Source organism: Lontra canadensis, unplaced genomic scaffold (assembly GCF_010015895.1).
Source record: "Lontra canadensis isolate GAN:19392208 unplaced genomic scaffold, GSC_riverotter_1.0 scaffold124, whole genome shotgun sequence".
Taxonomy (NCBI): domain Eukaryota; kingdom Metazoa; phylum Chordata; class Mammalia; order Carnivora; family Mustelidae; genus Lontra; species Lontra canadensis.
In genome coordinates, this window is record NW_022631118.1 from 2,037,884 (window position 1) to 2,058,302 (window position 20,419).

The window sequence follows — 20,419 nt, forward strand, 5'->3', positions numbered from 1 at the left end:
GGAGTGTATTACAGATCACTAGCAGGATGAGGATCTGGTAAAGGAACTGGGACAGTTAACTGAAGGAGCAAAAAAACTCAAAGGGGATGTAGGGCCACTCTCTTCAGCTCTTCCAAACCTGAAGGAGGTGTAGGCTGGTAGGAAGGGCAGAACTAAAACTCACCAGAGAAGGCCGGTTTGGGACGAACACACATGAGGAAGTTCTTAGTGCTGTAAGCAGCACAGGGGGGCCAGCCAGGGGAAAGTGCCATGGAACCAGGGGACAAGACTTGCTAGGGTCTGAGCCAAGGCAGCCCTGTGGTGGTGTGAGCCGCCACCACCATGGGGACACCCCAGAGCCCTACCTCAGACCAGAGACTGGCTAGATCCTCTAGGAGCGCCTCCTGGGAAAGTGCGGCATCACAGGTGCCCTAAGCCTAACTAGCCAGTGCCTGCAGCCAGCAGCTGAGAAGACCCTGAGATTACCCTCTGTGACTGCGTGAGGATGCCGGGCCTGAGGGAGGAGAGGCTGGGAATTGTGGGTTCTGCCTTCGTCTTGGCAAAGCCCCATCATTTGCTCTCTCATTTCTCCTGGGCTGCAGCTTCATGCTGGTGCTTCTGCTGCTAAGCCTCTCCCCAGGGCAAGAGCCAGGTGCTGCTATGATAACCCCTCCATGTGGTGTCCAACCTGGAAGGGTTGCTCCCTCATGGGAACTGAGCCATGAGGGCTCTGAGGCACTGCTCCAATAAATAGTGTGGCATGAAGGGGTGTCTCCTGAAGCAGGTGGGAGCTTCTAGTGTCAAGTCCATGGATGCTCCCCTGACTGAGAAGCAGCTGTTTCTGAGAGGCCTCTCCTGCCCTCCCAGCTTTGAGCTCCCAGGAAATCACTCTTCTCTTGCTTTCCCTGGTTTCCTCTCCTGCCAGGGATTTGGAGGAGCATGGCTTTGTCTCCAAATATCTTCTCAGTGTGCATTTCCTCACATGCCAGCCTTTCTTCCTTCCCATCCCTCTCCCATGCTTCCGGTCCACGACCCACCTTATCTTCTACAAATGCAGGAGAAGCTGTGTGACCATGGGCCAGCCACCTAACCTCTCTGAACCACGATGGCTTCAACAGGCATATGTGGCTGTCTGTGCCCACCGTGCCCTGCCTGCTCCACAGAATGGCTATGGTGCTCAGAGAGAATGTTTGAGCAGTGTACCTGTTCCTCCCACTCTGACCTCAGCCCCTCTCACTGCTTCCCCGCAGGGACTGCATCATGCTTTGTTGCCTCAACAGTGGCACCAGCTTTGTGGCTGGCTTTGCCATCTTCTCAGTCCTGGGCTTCATGGCATACGAGCAGGGGGTGCCCATTGCCGAGGTGGCAGAGTCAGGTAAGTCTGACAAAGGTGAGGGAGGCCTTGGGGGACTGGTGGTCAAGGTGCAAATACGATCTGCCTCCTCAGCTCATTCTTCTCCTGGGTTCAGGTCTTAGAAGGTGGCCCCACCATCCATCCTCAAGCCAGGATTGTGGGAGAGAAACTGTGACACCTCCTCACTCCCATATCCAAGACATCCCCAAGTGGTATAGCTTTTGCTTCCTGGGTGTTGCTCCACTTCATGTACTTTGCCCCAGCAACACTCTCCCCGCTAGCCCAGACCCCTGTGACTCCTCACCTTTGTGATTGCAGGAACCTTCCACTGGCCTCCCAGCCACCACTACTGCCCCTTCTGTTCCATGTGTAGATTGGCTTTCAAAATGCAAATCTGAGCATTTCTTTCTCAGATGAAAAGCTTTTCTTAGCTTCTCACAGTGCTGGATTCTTAGCAGGGCCCCAAGACCATCGTTGCCCAGCCTTTGTAGCTTCTCCACCCACATCATTCCCTCACCCTTATGCTGCCTTGCTGTGGTGGTCTGCTTTTGCAACATTGCTTGCTTCCTCCTACCCTGGGGTCTTTGCACATACTGTTCCCTCTGCTTGAAGAATCTCTCTCCCTTCCCCTCTTCTAAGATGCAGAATCATGATGAATGAGACATTCTTAAGTATAGATTGATGTCTGTTTATCTCAAACACACTACAAACAGAGTTATTATTGCTAATGTGATTACACAAAATGGTGAATTACTCTTGCCTTGATTTACATGGTGTTTGAATTCTAGAAAAATTCAGTGTGTATTTTTTTAAAAGTGTGAAAATAGTTTGTGTTTTTATGACAGACACATTCTAACCCCAATTAAGTCTAAAGTTTTTCACCTACAAGAATATTTAGTAGAACCATTTGTCGAGAGTAATACAGGTAGCTTAGCCATTCTGGCCTCCATCTACTCCATGCTAGTCATGCCCCCACTTATTGCAACCACCCCCAGGCACCCCTGGGAGCCACACTGCCTCTGTTGAAAATGCTGGTCCACAGTGTCCTGTTTGGTGTGGCATGCATAGATAATGAAGCATCCCTCTAACCCACCAAGCTGGCAGAGTGGGATATATGGACATCAGAGCAGGTGCATGGCTGCAAAGCTCTTCTCTGTGACCACTCAGGGTCCCCCTTCATCTGGATAATGTATGTCAGAGATAGAGACAGTCCCTGCTGAGCTCAAGAGTCCAGATCTAAACTAGAGAATATTAGTATGACTAAAGGTCTCACTCAGCAAGTGCTAGCTCTGGGCAGGAGTCGTCTCAGCTCAGCCCTCCAAAATTTGCTTCCCCTATTTGACAGATAAAGAAGCTGAGGCTCAGAGTGGTGAAATGACTTATGTAAGGTTATACAGGCTGGAAGGGACACAGCTGGGAGTTACTACGGGCCATCTGGCTCCAGAGCCCATGCTCTGACCATGCCATCCTACTGCCCACTGTGGTCACCTGACACTTGACCAAACATCCATGCTCCTTCCTGGCATGAAACTACAGTGCAGCTCTGTGAAAAGAGAGCATTCTCTACAGGAGGATTGCCCTCTCCAAGAATCCATTTCCTCCTCTATAAAATGAATTTCCTAACACCTACCTTAGGTAGTAAGTGCAATAAGATATCTGCAGCACTATTATTTCTCTTTATATCACTCTTTCAATTTTATAGATGAAATTGAAAGAGGAGTCATAGATGGAAAGGAAAAGAGCCAACTAAAAATAAAGTTTGTTACTTTTTTTCCTAATTTCAAACTGAAAGCATATTCATCGTGGAAAATTGTAGAAATCTTAACAAAGGAAAAACTCTGCACTCTGAATATGACAACATTTTGGGGTTCTCCTGTCAGGATTTTCCATGCATATATATCCATACTTGTGGTGATGGAAACCAGATCAAATTATCCTTGGTATTCTGTAGGCTTCATTTTCCCATTTACAATAAAGCACAAGGAGCTTTCTGCCTCCATGAACAGAGATCTCAATCATGAGTTTTAATGGTTATGTGGTCTTCCATTCGATGGATGGATGGATCGTAACTGATTTACTCTCACTTGTGAGGCTCTGGGGTGGTTGTTTTTAACACTCTACCTCACAAACCGCTCATAGCATCTCTGCAAGGTAGGCTTTAAAAGTTCCTGCACTTGTGTGTGCAGAATATGCACCACACTCCTGCAGAGGACACTTGTCGCATAAACAGCAGCCCTAGGCTTTCCCCTGCCCACTGCAGATGAGGACCCTGTAACTCAGAGCTTGAGTTACCCAAGTGGTTCACCCAAGTTCACACAGCTCATAGGCAGTACAGCCTGGCTCTAGCCTTTTCTGGCTCATCTTCCTGTGTTGCTTCTTGTATCCAGCAGGTAAATCTGCTCTGTGCCGCTGTTGGGCAATGTGGGTGAGGCTAAGATTCTCCTTAGGAGTCTCTGCCATTTGGAGAAATTGCAAGTTGCAAGTGAATGTGTAGCCATCTCACCTTGCTCAGAAGGACCTCGGCGTGCTTTCTGATGAATGATTTTTGGAAGATACCTAATTAAGTGGCAGAATATTCAGTGGGATGTCCCAGCATACCTGGAACCTGATCCAGGAAGGCAACATGCACTTGTCACAGGGCTCAGATTTTGTCATGCTATGATCCCACCACTGAAATTTGTGTCCCTCACCCACATGTTCCTTGGTGTGTTTCTGTGATTCTTTCGTCAGGTACCCTCTCCTAGAGGTTGAAATTTTAGACAGCTTAGAATTGGGTCTTGCTTTTTTATACTGTCTTGATTATCCATGTCTTTTAATTGGAGTATTTGTTTTCATTTTGTAAGTACTGATGTGGTTAAGTCCTAAATACTGTTTTGAGGCAGAAAATGTCAGAATGATCATCAGAAGTGGAAAGTGTCAGATCTGTGGTAGCAGGATGAAGTGATATGTTGTTAATTCTAGGTAGACTTTGATGGGTTATGGATGCATATTGTTGGCCCAGCTGCTTAGAAAATAATAATAAGAGGTAGAGCTACAAAGCTTAGAAGAAATACAACTGAATATGTAAAAATATTGATTAGCCCAAAAGAAGGCAAGAAAAACACAACAGAGTAAACAAATGAAACCCCCCAAAATTCAGAAGGGACAAAAAGAAAACAAATATGAAATGGTAAACTTACACCTACCCATATCTATAATTACATTAAATGTAAATGGGCTAAATACTCCAAGTAAAAGGCAGAGATTATCAGACTGAGTAAAAAAGCAAGACTCAACTATAAGCTTTCTATAAAGAGACACACTTTAAAGACACAGACAAGGTGTAAAACAGAGGGAAAAGACATACTCTCCAAACAACAAGCATAAGAAAAGTAGCTTTGGTATACTAATATTAGAGTAGACTTCAAGTCAAAGGCTATTACTAGAGATAACAGGGGGATACTTCATAATGTTTATAAAAGCAGTTCATTTGTAAGATATCTAATTTGTAATGTGTTGCTACATAATGACAGACATTTAAATTACATGAAACAAAAGCTGACAGACTAAAAAAGAAAATAGGCAAAGCTATAACCATAGTTGGAGATTTTTAATATCCCTTGCTCACTAGTGTTAAAACAACTATACAAAATATTAATCCAGAGGTAGATATTGGAAAGCTATCAATGACTTGGCATGATTGACATTTATAAAACACTGCACCAAACAACTGCAAAGTACAATTCTTTTCAAATGAACATGAAGCATGCACCTAGATAGGATATAAATTGAGCCATAAATAAAGTCTCAATAAATTTCAAAAGATTGAAATTTTAAGGTATATTCTCTGACTACCAATGAGTTAAATTGTCCATAACAAAAATATAACTAGAAAATCCTCAAGTATGTATAAACTAAGCAACACATTTCTAAATATCCCACAGGTCAAAGAAAACTGCATGGTAATGAAAATACAACATACCAAAATTTGTGGGATCCATTTAAAGTACTTACAGACAAATTTATAATTTTGAATGCCTAATTAGAAGGATTTAAAGTAAAAAAAAAAAAAATTAAGTTTCTATCTGAAGAAGCTGCAAAAGAAAAAGTATAAATTAAACCCAGAGTAAGTAGAAACAAACAAATTTGTAAGACACACACAATACAATTCCAAAGCCAAAATTTGGTATTGAAAAAGATAACAAAATGTATAATTCCCCAGCAAGACTAGTCAAGGAAAAAAAAACGAGAGAAAACACAAATTACTAATATCAGGAATGAAAGAGGAGGTATGACTACAAATTCTACAGACATTAAAAATGAGAATAGGAAATATTATGAACAATTTCAAGCTAATGTATTTGGTAATATAGATCAGACAAATCCCTTTAAAAATATAATTTACTCAAAATGACTCAAGAAGAAATAGAAATACTGAATAGCTCTATACTTTTAAAAGACATTGAATTCATTATCAAAAATACTTCTACCAAGAAAACTTGAGGCCCTCATGGTTTCATTGGTGAATTCTACCAAACATTCAAGAAAAAATAATATCAATCTTATACTTTTTAAATAGTCTTTTAAAAATTAGAGGAAATAAGACATCTGAATATCTGAGTATGGTGACAGCTGTATAGCCACTTTTATAATCCAATTTTCTCTCCAAACAAGAACAAGAAGGGAAAATATATTTTATACAAAACCATGTCCCTGCATAATTTGAAGACAGAAAATGTTGAAGCTACAGATAGCTCTAACAAAAAGAAAAATTATCAATCCAGGTACACAATTCCTCCAGCTACCACCTATGCCTTCACAGCTGATAGGGCAAACTGAGAAAAACTGTGGGAGAGACAGAAGACAGGCTGGTAAAGGGACCTAAAAATGATTTGGAGCAATCACCAGAAAGATTAAATCTACTCTTAAGTCTGAAAAATGCTGGAAAAGATCCAGACAAATCCCTTAACCAGGACAACAGAGAAAGGATTCAGTGTGTGATTTAAAGGAGTAGGGACCATTTATAGGAACAGACACAATTGAAAGGAGACACCATTTGAAACACAGAACGTCTGGGGAGAAAAAGACAGAAAGAAAGATGCACCCTTTAATAACTAGAGAGTGAAGAGAAAACCAAAAAAAGGAGATAAAGTCCTGCAAAACAAAAGAGAACTGTTAAATTAGGGTGTGGAATGGGGAGATTACCTTCCCTCCACCATCAACACAAAATGCTGTTAAAATTACCTGGACTGGGCGCCTGGGTGGCTCAGTGGGTTAAGCCTCTGCCTTCGGCTCAGGTCATCTCAGCGTCCTGGGATCAAGCCCCGCATCGGGCTCTCCGCTCAGTGGGGAGCCTGCTTCCCTCTCTCTCTGCCTGCCTCTCTGCCTACTTGTGATCTCTCTGTCAAATAAAAAAATAAAATCTTTAAAGAAAAAAAAAACTACCTGGACTTTGTCATACTTACAAAAGAGGGCACTATTAGGTTGGGAATATTATAAAATACCCAAGAACATGAACATGAACATTAAAAAACTCAAGTCCATGCAGAACTACTGCAGAAAACAGGCATGGAAATTCCCCACATATCAATGACCATGAAATCAACCATAAAACAAAGCAAAATTATATATCAGCACTCCAGACAGAAGTAAATATACCCGAACAAGCATATGAGGATGTGGGGAAAAAACATCTTGAACCTGGAATTTTAAAACTAACAAATGGGTGAAGGGGATAACAGGAATAAATGAAGAGAAAGTTGATCGAACTCGGGAAAAAATGAGAAAAAAGAATGACCAAGGTATCTTAGAAATAAAGACTAAATTACAAAGTGTCCAGTGGAGAATAGTCTCAAAAAAGGGGCATTTTAAAAAGGAAAGAAAACAAGGTAGTGAATGAAAATGACATAAAGAAGTGAAAATGTAGAAACAGAAGATTAGGAAAGAAGAAAATATTCACATTATTAAGAGTCCCTAAAGAAGAAAAAAAAAATGAACAGGTAGTATTTAAAACTATAATCCAAGAAGACTTTTCAGAAACATAAAAGGAGTTAAATCTATACGCTGAAAGGACTTCTTAGGGACTAATGAATATTCACATAAATTGATCAACTCCAAGACATTCTGGCAAAGATACCAGCTTTCAAAGAAAAAGAAAAAATCTGCAAGGCTTCCAGGAGAAAAAGATTAAATAACTTACAAGGGCAAAAGAATTAGATGGGGTATCACACTTTTCAAAACCAACACACAAGGAAAGGCAACTATGAAGCAGCATTTTTTTTTTAAATTCACACAAAGAAGTGTGAATCAAGGCTATAAAAAATATCAAGGCTATAGAAAAACCATTTTAAACAGAACTTTGAGGCTTCTATATTCATCCGTGTTTTGGAGTAATCTATTAGAAAGTGAGCTTCTCCCTACCAATAATGACTGGAAAACTTCAGAAAAAGGACTGATTGTAAGCATGTAAAAATATTTAAGCATACATCTAAGACCAAAGCAAAGGTGGGGAAGAGGACAGAGGACTAATACAGACATATGTTGTGTACTGTTAGCAAAGTAGAAATCATTGAATTAAAAGATGGAGAGAGAAGGCAAGAAGAAAATAGAAAAAGCTCATTGTTGTGTGGGCCATAAGTGGTGTCAAATGATATGGGGTGGGAGTGGGGATGAGGGGAGCCAGAAAGCCGGGCACTAAAGATTTAAGTAAGAAAATAAGGGTTTAAAGGCCTTTTTAAAAGATGTAAATATAAAGGTAACCACTAGAACAAAAACATAAACCTTCCTAAGTACCAAAAAAATTTACAAATAAAAGAACAAAGAATATACCACTCATAGAGAAGCATAATCAATATTTTAAAATGCACATAACCATAAAATATTTTGTCAAAATATTGGTCTTATTGATAAATGTGAATGGGCTTAACTCATCTATTAAAAGAAAAAGGTTTTCAGTTTGCCTCACAAAATATGACCTATATATATGCTGCGTATATAAGAAACACACCTAAAACAAAGTAGACTCATAAAGACTAAAAATAAAGGGGTAGACAATGATAGCAATCCTCATATCAGGCAAAGTAGAATTCAAGCCCCAAAGCACTAATTACTACAAAGAACATTTTTTTAATGGTAGAAGCTACATGTAACACATAAAAATATGTGCACAAAATAATACAGCAATAACCTTTATGAAGTAAAATTGCAGGAAGTAAGTAAGGAGATATAGGTAGAAGTAAACTAATATGAGAAAACTATACTAACCACATTTATCAATAAAAATGAAAATAAATGAATTATATCCCTTGTTCAGAAAAACAACAACAGGGGCGCCTGGGTGGCTCAGTGGGTTAAGCCGCTGCCTTCGGCTCAGGTCATGATCTCGGGGTCCTGGGATCGAGTCCCGCATCGGGCTCTCTGCTCAGCAGGGAGCCTGCTTCCCTCTCTCTCTCTCTGCCTGCCTCTCTGTCTACTGTGATCTCTCTCTGTCAAATAAATAAATAAAATCTTTAAAAAAAAAAAAAAACAACAACAACAAAGTGGACCAAAAGAAAACATGAGGAAGGAAATAATAAAGAGCAAGAATGAATGAAATAATTATAGAGAAATAGCAGATCTAATTAACAAATTAAAATTCTGGGTCTTTAAAAATAAAAATATACAAATTACCAAATTGCCAAGAAAAAAAAAAGAGAACATGCAAATAGCGAAATAAGAAATAATAAAGGATAAATAACCATTGAAGCAGAAGACATTTTTTAAAATCACAAGAGACTGCTTTGTAGTCTTCTCTACACATAAATTTGAAAACTTAGATGAAATGAATACTTTCCTAGGAGACTAGATTGCCACAACTGACTACATTTGATTTAGAAAGCTTAAACAAGACAATAGACAAAGTCTCTGAGGAACTACTCCGCAACAAAACAAAACAAACAAAAAACAAAAACAACACTAGGTCCAGATGGTTTTTCAGATAATTCTATCAAACCTTCAAGGACCTGATAATCCCAGTCTCTATAAATTATTGCAGAGCATTGAAAGGGAAGGAAAACTTCTCAACCCCTTATATGAGGTATGTGTAGCACTTATTCCTACACCAAATAAGGCAAAGAAGCAAAATATTACTCATGCATATTGATGGAAAATAATAAATAAAATAATAGGAAACCCAAATCGAAAATATTAGAATCCAAAATCACATTAAGAAGGTAATATACCATGTCTAATTTGGATTTACTCCTGGACTAATGCAAGACTGATTTAATGCTAGGAAATCTACTAATAGTGTACAATATATTAATAGCCCAAATGAAATAAATTACAAAATTACCTTCACAGATACAAAAAAAAGTCTTTGAGAAAAATTCAACATTGATCACAACACAAAAATAATCAAGTAAATGGATATTGAAGTGTATTTTTTAAATGGTAAATGTGTGTGTGTAAGTTTAAAAAGCAAATAACTATAGTAACCTACCCATTGTATAAGAAAAGAGATATAAGAAAGCATGTCTGCTCATCTCTGCAGAAGAAATATGTAAAGGATGAACTAGAAAATAAAGACAAGGGTTACCTACAGGGGATAAGTGGACAAGGGATAGAAGGAAGGGTGGAATTAAGTAAGGATGAGAAGGAAACAATACTTCTCTTAATATATTTTCAATACCTCTGACTCTTAGAGAATCATAGTAATAGTTTTTCACATAGCACCCAAAATAAACAGTTCTTTTTTGTGGGTGGAATTAAGAGGGAATACAAACAGTCAGAAATGAGCCTAACTGTATTATGAATGAAAATGTAAGCACACTGAAGAGAATGGGAAAGAAAAGACTTAACCTAAGTAAATTTCAGGAAACAGTATTTTGACTGTACATTATAAGGCTAAAAACAAAAATTATTGTACTATTCTCTTGTTTGTACAGGGATATGGTTTTGTAATTCTGTAACTATTGTATGTGTATTTGAGGATTGAACAAACAAGTGAATATAAATCATTGGGGACAGATTTTACACTAAGAAAGAAGTTACAAATGAGGAAAGTGGAGAATCTACAATGAACTGTATTAGAATTTGAGGTATCAGGAGACTCGTGTTTAATATACATACAGATGGATAGAGAAATATATATGTGTATGTATGTGTAGATATACATATGTAGGTCTCCTAGCTTTGTGTGCTGCAAGAAGTGGTACCCCAGCTGCAGTGAACATACCGGAAGCCATATCTTGGTTTCTGAACACCACTTTCCATGAAAGGAACCAGGGCTTCTTGGAGAAGCAGTTGATTCCAGTGCCAGGGCAAGACATGATGAAGCTGGAATATTTAGTGGTACCAGAAATAAGGAAGTGCTCAGAAAAAGGATGAAGGTATGTCAAAAGGACATAGGCACCAACTTGAAGAAGCTCCTAGTAGCAAAACCTAGAACAACTTGAATAGCAGAATAAATATAGTATTGGATTGTGATCCATAGAATAAACCGAATACCCAGGCGTCCATACTGAAATAAGTAAAAATTGAATAAATAAATGAGTGTGAAGGGATAGTTCTTTCTTTCCTTTTCTTTTTTTTTTAAGATTTTTATTTATTTATTTGCCAGACAGAGAGCACAAACAGAAGAAATGACAGGCAGAGGGAGAGAAAGAAGCAGGCTCCCGTTGAGCAGAGAGCCCAATGTGGGACTCGATCCCAGGACCCTGGGACCATCACCTGAGCCGAAAGCAGAGGCTTAACCCTCTGAGCCACCCAGGTGCCCCGGGATAGTTCTTTCTTAACAGAATAATTCTAACTAATAAAATGTAGAAGGAATGAAAATAATAGAAACCTGTGAGGCAAACACCTCAGGAATAATTGTTGCAAGGAAGATCTACCAATGGATGCTAAAATCAGTGGGTATAAGTTTGACTTGAAACAGGATATTTTCATAATCTCAAAGTATCCTCCCCAAGATATTTATCACTTAGAGAAACACAATAACTTTACAGTGGAGAAAACTGGTATTAACCAACTTAATCAAGTGATCAAGGTAAGCTTCACCAATAATACAGTTTATGGATATCATGTACCCCTCCCAATATAATGCACTGAGAAGGACACCGCATCACTTCTATGATGTCCTTGCTCCCCAAAAATGTAATAATGTGTGATAATGAGAAAACATCAGACAACTCCATACCGAGGAACATTCTGCAAAAGAATGACCAGTACTCATCAAAAATATCAAGGTCATAAAAGACAAGGCTGAGGAACTGTTGCAGATTAGAGGAGAGTAAATAAATATATCTCTGAAGTGCAGTGTGGAATCCTGAATTGGATACTAAGACAGGAAAAAAGGATGTAAGGAGAAAAACTGGTAGATAATGAAAAAGGTCTGTAGTTTAATCAATAGTATTGCACAAATGTTAATCTGGACACTAAACATTAAATGCTTTCCCCTCAAATCAGAAACAAAACCAGGGTGTATGCTGTTTCTGTTTTTATTCCATATGGTTCTAGAGTTCTTAGTGCAATAAAGCAAGAAAAATAAATAAAAATCATTAAGATTAGAAAGGAAGAATAATAACTGTATTTATGCATGAGCATGATTGACCAATTAGAAAATCATACAAAAATTAAGTGAACTTAGTATTGTCACAAGATAAAAGGACAAGAAACAGAAATCTATTCTATTTTTTATATGCTAGCAACAAACAAGTGGAAAATTAAAAACTTCTGCTCTTCACAAGGTACCATTAAGAAAATGACAAGGCAAGCCACAGAGTAGGGGAAAATATTAATAACACTTCTCTGATAATGGATTTGTATCCCAAATAATCTCAAGAATTCCCACAACTCAGTAAAAAAAAGGGGACAACCAATACAAAATGGGCTGACTCAACAAGGACTTTGCAAAAGATCCATGAATGGTCAACAAAGATATGTAAAGTGAACTCCACATCTGATATCAAGTTTTGGCACAGATGTGGAGCCACTGGAACCCTCAAACATTGCTGGTAGAAATGTAAAACAACAGTGACTTTGGAAATCAATTTGGCATTTCTCAGAAAGTAAACATATGTTAACAAATAACCCAGCAATTCCACTCCTAAATAAGATGGGCAAAGCTAATATGAGGTGAAAAAAAATCAGATCAGTGGTTATCTGGAGCTAAGACAGGGAATGGGGAAAGAGAGAATACAGAGGAGCCCAAGGGGGCAATAGGAATGTTCCATATCTTGAATGCAGTTATCTGGGTATACTTCAAAACTCATTGAAATGTACACTTAAAATGAGTGCTTATTGTAGGTAAATTAGATTTTAATAAGGTTGTTTTTAATTAAGGTAAAAAAATGATCAGAGTTAATGTTTATTGAACATTTACTTTAAGTGCTTTCCATATTCTGCATCATCTTACTGAATTCTCAAAACCACTTTATTAGGTAGGACTTTATTATCCCCATTTTTCAGCTGAGGAAACAGATAGAGATCCCAGTAAAGAACAAGGATTTGAACCCAGGCCATCTGACTGCAGAACCTGTGCTCTTGACCACTGTGCTACAGGGCTAGAACATCAGGTATCTCTTCCCTGATATTAATAAAAAATTAATAAATCTTATCCTCAGGACATGCTAACCACGCTTTCTCTTTGGAGCGGCCAAAATAAGTGAGTGTGGATCTGGGAAATGAGGGGAGGAACCAAAGGCAGAGGCGGCCTAGGGTAGAACGGCTTTTGTCCAAGCCTGGACTCCGGCTCCTGCATTGGAATCACCTGGTGCCTGGTCCTTGCCTCACCCTAGACTGACCCAGTCTCTGGGGTGGGCCTGAGATCTGCATTGTATATGTGCCCTAGTGAGAACAATAGAGACAGGACTGTGCAGAGGGAAGTCTGTGTGTCAGACCAGCCTGGGTTTAAATCCTGGCCCCTCCTAACCCTTTCTCACCTCTCTGTGCCTCAGCTGGCTCATACCCACCATGGGCATCATATTAGTACCAAATGCATAGGGTGGCTGGGAGATTTATGTGATTTGAGGGAGAATTAGACATAGCACCTGGCACAAAGGCACTGGATATATGACGGATTAAAGTAACAATTGAATGAGGGACCAAGCTCCACCCAGCACCTCTCTCTCTCTCCTTCCTCTCCAGGCCCTGGCCTGGCCTTTATCGCTTACCCCAAGGCTGTCACCATGATGCCTCTCTCCCCACTGTGGGCCACTTTGTTCTTCATGATGCTCATCTTCCTGGGCCTGGACAGCCAGGTAAGGGGGGATCCCAGGCTGGGAGGGCAGGGAGACCAACATGCTACTCTCAGGAGCGGCTCAGGGACTTAACCCACACCTCAGTGCTGGTTGTCTGGGCCCCGCCCACTGTTCCCACCCTGCTCTCCTCTTAGCACACCGTGATCTCCACGGTCACCCTCAGACACAACTGTATGGCTCCTTCCACAGCTTCCCAAACATACTTTTCCTTACCTGAAATTCTCAACTCCCAATCCAAGTTTTAAAAAATTGCTAAATTCTTGCATCCTGTGAAAATACTTCTGTGCAATAGCACCACCTAGCAAGCAGAAGAAATTCTCAGAGAGAGGGCAATGGTTAATGGTATCCAAGAGCTCTACCACCACATGTCCCTGTCCCAGGCAAATTGCAGGGCACACAGGAGCACAGAAAAGTACCCTCTCCTTCCTTCCTCCGTCTCTGTTATGCCCCCCGACACACTCCAGGTGGCCACATGGGTCCTCAGCACCACCATCCGCTCCCCAGTGCTCCTTCTCCCACTGGCCTGCTCTCTTCCTTCTCATTGTTGCTGGTCCGGCTCTCCCTACCCACCCTCCTCTTGGCAGCCTGCCTTCCTCAGCAAAGGGTGTATAGTTAGAACTAGCAATTTATCTGCATACATTTTCCTTTATCTCCCTGTGAATTCATGCCCATCTTCTCACACTGTAAAACTCACCTCTGCCTGCCCTCCCAGCCCTCCTCCAGTGCTCTTCTGGATTTTCCAGCCAGATGCCTGTGGCCTCCGGTCACTCACCACTCTCCGAAATCTACCCTATTTCCTGCTATTGCAGCATGGTGGGTTTCTCTAAGAGCCCCAGTGAATGTCTTCCACCTAAAGCTGTCCTGGCACAAAGGCACTGGATATATGATGGATTAAAGTAACAATTGAATGATGGACCGAGCTCCACCCAGCACCTCTCTCTCTCTCCTCTACCCGTGACCTTGTGCCAGTCACTTAGCACCCAAACCTCATACCAGTATGTCTGTCAACCCAGCCAAGTCCAATTTCTTCCCCTGGGTGATTTCTCAGAAACTGCTGAGCCGAGCTGCTAAAGCACCGGGTGTTTCTGCTGATAATCTTCTCTTCCATTGTTGCGGGCAGAGACCTTGGGAAGGATTGGCAGCTTGTGCGTGACAGTGACCATCCTGCATAGGGAGATGGGGGCTGGGGCCTTGGTTCTGTGAGTCCCTGGGGATGGTGAGCACTTGGGCCAAGATGCTGTGTTAGCAAGGCGGACTGAAGTGGCAGACTGAAGTTAGCAAGGGGCCAAGTGGGCAGGTGGCCACACGTGTGCTGCACTTGCCGAGCCTGGGCTACACCCTCCTTTCTCTGTCACAGTAGCTACATGGACTGGGGGGCCCCTTTTGTCATCCCCATTTTGCAGATGAAGAAACTGAGGCTGAGTGAGTTGCTAGAACATGGACCCAGGTTTTTGTACCTCTTAGCCCGCATGCTCTGCTGTCTCTTCAGTTTGGATCCTGGATAAACAGCCTTCCCTGAATTCTTCCTTTCCCTGAGGACCCTGGAGAAAGAAGGACTGAAGACAGACTTGCAGTAGAGGCAGGGTAGCCTGGAGGCTGGGAGCCTGGGCTTTGGAGTCAGACAGGGCTGGGTTTGAGTCTCAGATCCACAACTTTTACCAGCTGTGCTCTTCTGGGCCAATCACTTCACCTCTCTGTGCTTGGTCCCTTTGCTCAGTAAAGCTGGAAATATCTTTCCTGAGGAGGTAGAAATGAATTGGAAAGGATTTGGGGCTAAAAAATGGCTCACAGGGAAGGAAATGTCTCCACACTGCAATCAGCAAAGGAATCCTTTGCTTTTTTTACTTCTCTTCGCCTTGGCAGTCCAGCACAGTGGTTAAAGTCCAGTCTCTGGAACAAGATTGCCTTGGTCCCTACCCAGGCTGTATCTCTGAACACCTCTGTGCTCTCGGGCAGGTGGCTTACCTCCTATGCTTCCACATCATCATTTACAAAACAGGGATGATAATAGTACTACAGAGATCAAATAAATGAATATCTGTTAACTGCTCAGAAAAGAGCCTGGCTCACAACAAGCACCATGTATTCACCATTATTTATTATTATTTTTATTGATTTATCAAAACTTTTCTGAGCATCTTCTCTGTGCCACTGGGAATAGATGGAAATGGCATGCATGGTCCCTGCGCTCCAGGGTCCCAGCTTATAAGGAGATAGCTGTAAGCTCAATGGGCACCATGGGGTGAGTTGGGGGTTGGCTGGGTATAGAGGAGAGGAAGGGTCTGTTCTGCCCAAGTTCGGGGCAAGGAGGAGCAGTTGGGGAAAGGCTTATGCAGGAGATCTGCGTACAACATTGCTGGGAAAACCCAGCAAGGGGTCAATGGGTGTGCTGGGATATTTGGGCTGGCTGTTGATGGGTGAGCAGAAATAGAATGGATACTGTGCGTCTTGCCCAGTCTCTGCATGGTAGGATGCAGACACTTAGTGGCACAAGTTCTGCTGTCTTAAGCCTGCACGGTCTGGCTAGGCCCAGAGAGTCCCATAGCAGAAATGTAAGAGCTGAGTGTTGGCTCACCTCTGATTGCTCTCCACCCATCAGATGGGGAGCTTTCCCAGAAGCGAAGAACAGGAGAACTATCACAGTCCTAGGGAATGAGGAAATCCAGCCCTGCTCACGGAGACTGACCAGAGCCTGCCACGAGTGAGCACTCAGCTCTCAGGACAGTTATGGAGACTCCCATCTCGCCTCCCAGACAACGTCTCATTTAAGTGGTTGACCCCAGAACAGGGCCCAGGACACAGGCACATGACAGGAAGCATGGGGGAGAAGGAGTACTAGCTTTCAGAGTCAGGAGTACCCAGTTGAAGTTCTGACTCTTCCACTTCCTGTCTGAGCAACCTTGGGTGGGTTACTTCCCCTCACTGAGCCTCAGTGTTCTCATCTGTTACGTGGGTTTGCTGGAAAATTGTAAGTGCCTGGATTGTTGTTATTCTCAGGCCCTCTGTCTGTGTGAGTGTGGAAAGGAGGATAAGGCCCAGTGAGAGGGAAGCCCGGGGGTTAGGTCTGTTGCACTTGTCCAGAGCTGGGACCACTAAGAACAGACTTTCTCTCAGGCTTGATGCCATCCTATCTGCCCTCTGCAGTTTGTGTGTGTGGAAAGCCTCGTGACCGCTGTGGTAGACATGTACCCCAAGGTCTTCCGGAGGGGTTACCGGCGGGAGCTGCTCATCCTGGCCCTGTCCATCGTCTCCTATTTTCTGGGCCTCGTGATGCTCACAGAGGTGAGTGACATGGAAACAAGTAAGTGACGTGAACACGGTAACTTAAAGGTTAAGTGCTGGGCTCTAGGTTAGGCAGGTCTGATGTCAAATTCCAGCTCTGGGATTGGTCGTGTGACCCCAGCCAGGTCTAGCATTTCTCTAGGACTCATTTTCTCCTCTTTGTGGAGATCCCTGGAAGTTCTCATTGAGCCCTAAGCATAACGTCTTCACGTGTGTGAAAGCTCAGCTAACAGTCACCGTGGTCACTACCAGAGGGGAGTAAAACTCACAAAGAGAAAGACTGGGGTTATATGGTCATTATCCACCCTTACAGTACTTTTGGGTGAAAGGGACAGTGTCAGCCACAGACCCCTCAACCAGGTACTGCTCTTGGGCTGAAGTTCAGAGCAGGCTCTTCTGGAATTTCCGTGAAAACAGATGTGCATGAGGACATTTGGCACCTCAGGCCCCTTGTCTCTCATCTCTGCTGGGCCTGTGAGTGAGAAAGTGTTCACCATGACCCCCCACATTAAGACTCTCATGATACCATGTTTCTCCCCCCCGCCCCCGCAACCATCCTGTCTAATAAATATTTTTTCAAGTACCTTGGGAAGGTGGGATGAGAGATCTTTCTCCCCACGCTGACAAAACTAGTTAGTTAAAACACCCGCACACACACACACACACGCACGCGTGCACACACACAGAAAACTGTTGCCTAGAGACAAGAAGAGGTTTTGAAAGAAACATGGAAAGAAATGAGGGAACTCTAGTCCACTGAAGCAGCTGAGGTGACATTGAGGTTGGTCTATGGATCCTCTGCTTCTTAGCTCAGAGGCTGCCTCCTGGAAGGCTCCTCTGCTTTCCTTCCTCAAGCACTTAGCTCCAGGCTTGGCCCAGCCTTTCTCCCACCTTAGCATGACCACTGTGTTCACCTGTCTCTCTGCGTCCAGGCCCCGAGGTCGATGAAGACAACAGCTGGCCTTCACTGTCTCTGTGCCCTTGGGGCCTGGCAGGGGGTGGACACTGAGGGTGTGGTGGCTGGTGTTATTACTGCTCCTAGTCATTGTCACATTAATGGGAGTGATAATCAGCTTTGAGCAAATGAATGGTGTGGCACTTCCCATTTCCATCTCTCCTCTCCCCACATGGGGGAAAGCAGCCCTGCAATGAGCAGGGCTTCATTAAGTGCTGATTAATTACACAAAGTAGAGTCTTTGTCACATACAAATTGGGGGGTTAATGTGATATGTTAACGAGGCTGATGGGAACGGGGCTACAAGAAGAGCAGGCATTGGTGTGGGTGTCACTGGCTTGGAGCAGACAGGCAGAGGACCCTCCTGGACCTCCAACCCCAGTGCCCCCCGCCTTGCAGAGCCTCCATGCCCACTCTTCAACCCGAGGCCACGGGTCTCTCCAGGGGTGCCTCACGGCCCCTGGGGCCCATCAGGGAAATAGCGCTGTGCTGACTGTTAGTCAGCACACACTTGGGCTTCACATGCCAGCCCTCCGCCTCCATGCAGGAATATCTGTGAGTGATTGCACCAGGGAAGTTCAGATTGCCAAATGGGCCATGTGGGCCTCAGCCTTCACAGTAATTGCTGGCAGGATCTTATCCCTCATTTACACACATTTAAAGTGTGGCTTTAGGGAAAAAATAGGCCACAGATTTCTTACCCTCCACCACGCGGTGTGGTGGAGAATTAAGAGCATGGGCTATGCAGCCGTACCACTTAGGTTCAAGCCTTCAAGCCTAGGAGTCCCACGGCTGGCTAGCTGGATGACGCACCATGAGCATTCTTGCTCCTCTGTGCCTCAGTTTCTCCTATCAAGACTTGAGGACAGCAGTTATACCCTCCTTGTAATTGCACCCATTGTAGGGATCTGGCAGACTGAGACATGGGAAGCAGTTCAGTCAGAGCCCCGTACTTGGAGAGGGCTGCATCTGTATACATGATGTTCATGGGAGAAGACATTCCGGAGAGCCGTTAGGAGCATGGTCTGAGCTGTTAACTCAGAAAGCTGAGCACATTCCTAGCCACAGAGGAGCCTCAGACCTGCTTCTCACTCTCATAGCCCTGAATACCCACCACATTTAGCACCAACAGGAGACCCTAGACCAGATATGTTCCAGAGATCCCCTTTGTTTCACCCCTGCTGTGTTTTTAAGAACATGAAGAGGTTGCCAACAATTGAGAAGGACTTCTAGTGAAAATCTGATTTCTGGCCTCTTCTAGAAAAATCTGCAGATTTGGCCACACCCAGGCTTGTCTCCCCCAGCAACTTTCTTAAGGCATTGTGTGGCCACATGGGGCCTGTGCTCTCCAGTTATCCCCCGCTCCCCCACTTCCTGGTGTCACACACCAGGCCCACCTCTTTTCCTCATGTCATCTGTCTGGCCCTCTGGGCATCGAGATGCTGCCCCAGATCCAGCCAAAGAGATGAGTGAGGAAACAAATAGTCCCAGCCTGTGTGTGGTCTCAGAGGGTAGAAGGAGACCCTAAAGGCTGTGGGAGCACTGGCTGAAAGTTTAATTCCAAAAATTAATTAATTCCAAAAAATTAATTCCAAAAATTAATTCCAAAGCTGTCCAGGCTTTGTCCTGGCCTCTTACCTCCCTGTCCTGACATTCACAATGCCTCCCCCAACCTGACCCTCCGCTTTTCCACTTTTATTTCTCCTGCTGTTGATTGTGTTCTCCTAAGGGCTGTCATGTATTGTAAGGATTACCTATGTAGATCCAAACCCTTCTGAGAGCTGCAGCTGCTGCCCTCTTCTCCTGCCCAGATGCCATCCCTCCTTTCTAGAAATTTTCCTGGTCATCTGGCCTCCGAGACCTTTCCCTCTCACACTGGCAGTAGATACAAAGAGAACCGATATGGGGGCCTCCCTCGCAGAAGCCCAGAGCTAACAGAGCACCTGACGGGAAAACTTTTTTAAAAAACTGTGAATCCATAAAATGTGCTGCAGAGGCCTGAAGAGAAATTAAGTCTGTCAAAAGGGGCTTCTTGGAAGAGGTGACATTTGAGCTGAACTGTGAAGGAACTTACCAAATAAAGGAGGGATAGCATATGCAAAGGTACAGAGGCAAGACTATCCCTTAGTCTGTCAGGGGGAAGCATAGGGAGGTCTGCTGGGAGGAGGGGGAGACAAGGCCAAGTGAGAGGGCCGCTCTGACTGGCAGGCTGACGGGAGCCAAGGGGTAGTGTTAAACTGTGGAGTGACATGATTGGATTTGCATAGTAGAAAGGTCCTAATGAAAGCTGATGTGCGGGGAAGGAGATGAGGCTCCAGGCAAGGAGAGCAGTGGGGAGGCTGTCAGAGCCATCAGGGAAAGGGGCCGAGGCTGCCCAGCCTCCAGTCTCAGGTTTTCTGTGTGGTCTCTGGCCTTTAGGGAGCAGAGACGAGAGAAACCTTCGCAAGCCCAGCAACCCCAGAGGGTGCTACCTTCGGGGTGCCCAGGTGCAAAGGCCGTATTGTTTGAGGAGACTAGGAAGAAGCCGTCTGCTCTGGTGGAAGTGACCCTGGGCTGATGGTAGCCCCAGGGCCAAGCAGAGGGCCTTTCCAAGGCCAGCTGGCCAACCTGCTGTACCATGTGTCTTTGCATCCC

At 43.5% G+C, this 20,419-nt stretch overlaps 1 protein-coding gene across 1 annotated transcript in view; it reads left to right on the forward strand.

The window, feature by feature from the left end:
• Nucleotides 1-20,419, forward strand: part of SLC6A11 (solute carrier family 6 member 11) — a 126,536-nt gene that overhangs the window by 97,796 nt on the left and 8,321 nt on the right. The window contains exons 8-10 of the mRNA XM_032841502.1: nt 1,230-1,354; nt 13,436-13,548; nt 16,693-16,830. Of these exons, the coding sequence (XP_032697393.1) occupies nt 1,230-1,354; nt 13,436-13,548; nt 16,693-16,830 (376 nt within the window). The remainder of the gene's footprint in view (nt 1-1,229; nt 1,355-13,435; nt 13,549-16,692; nt 16,831-20,419) is intronic.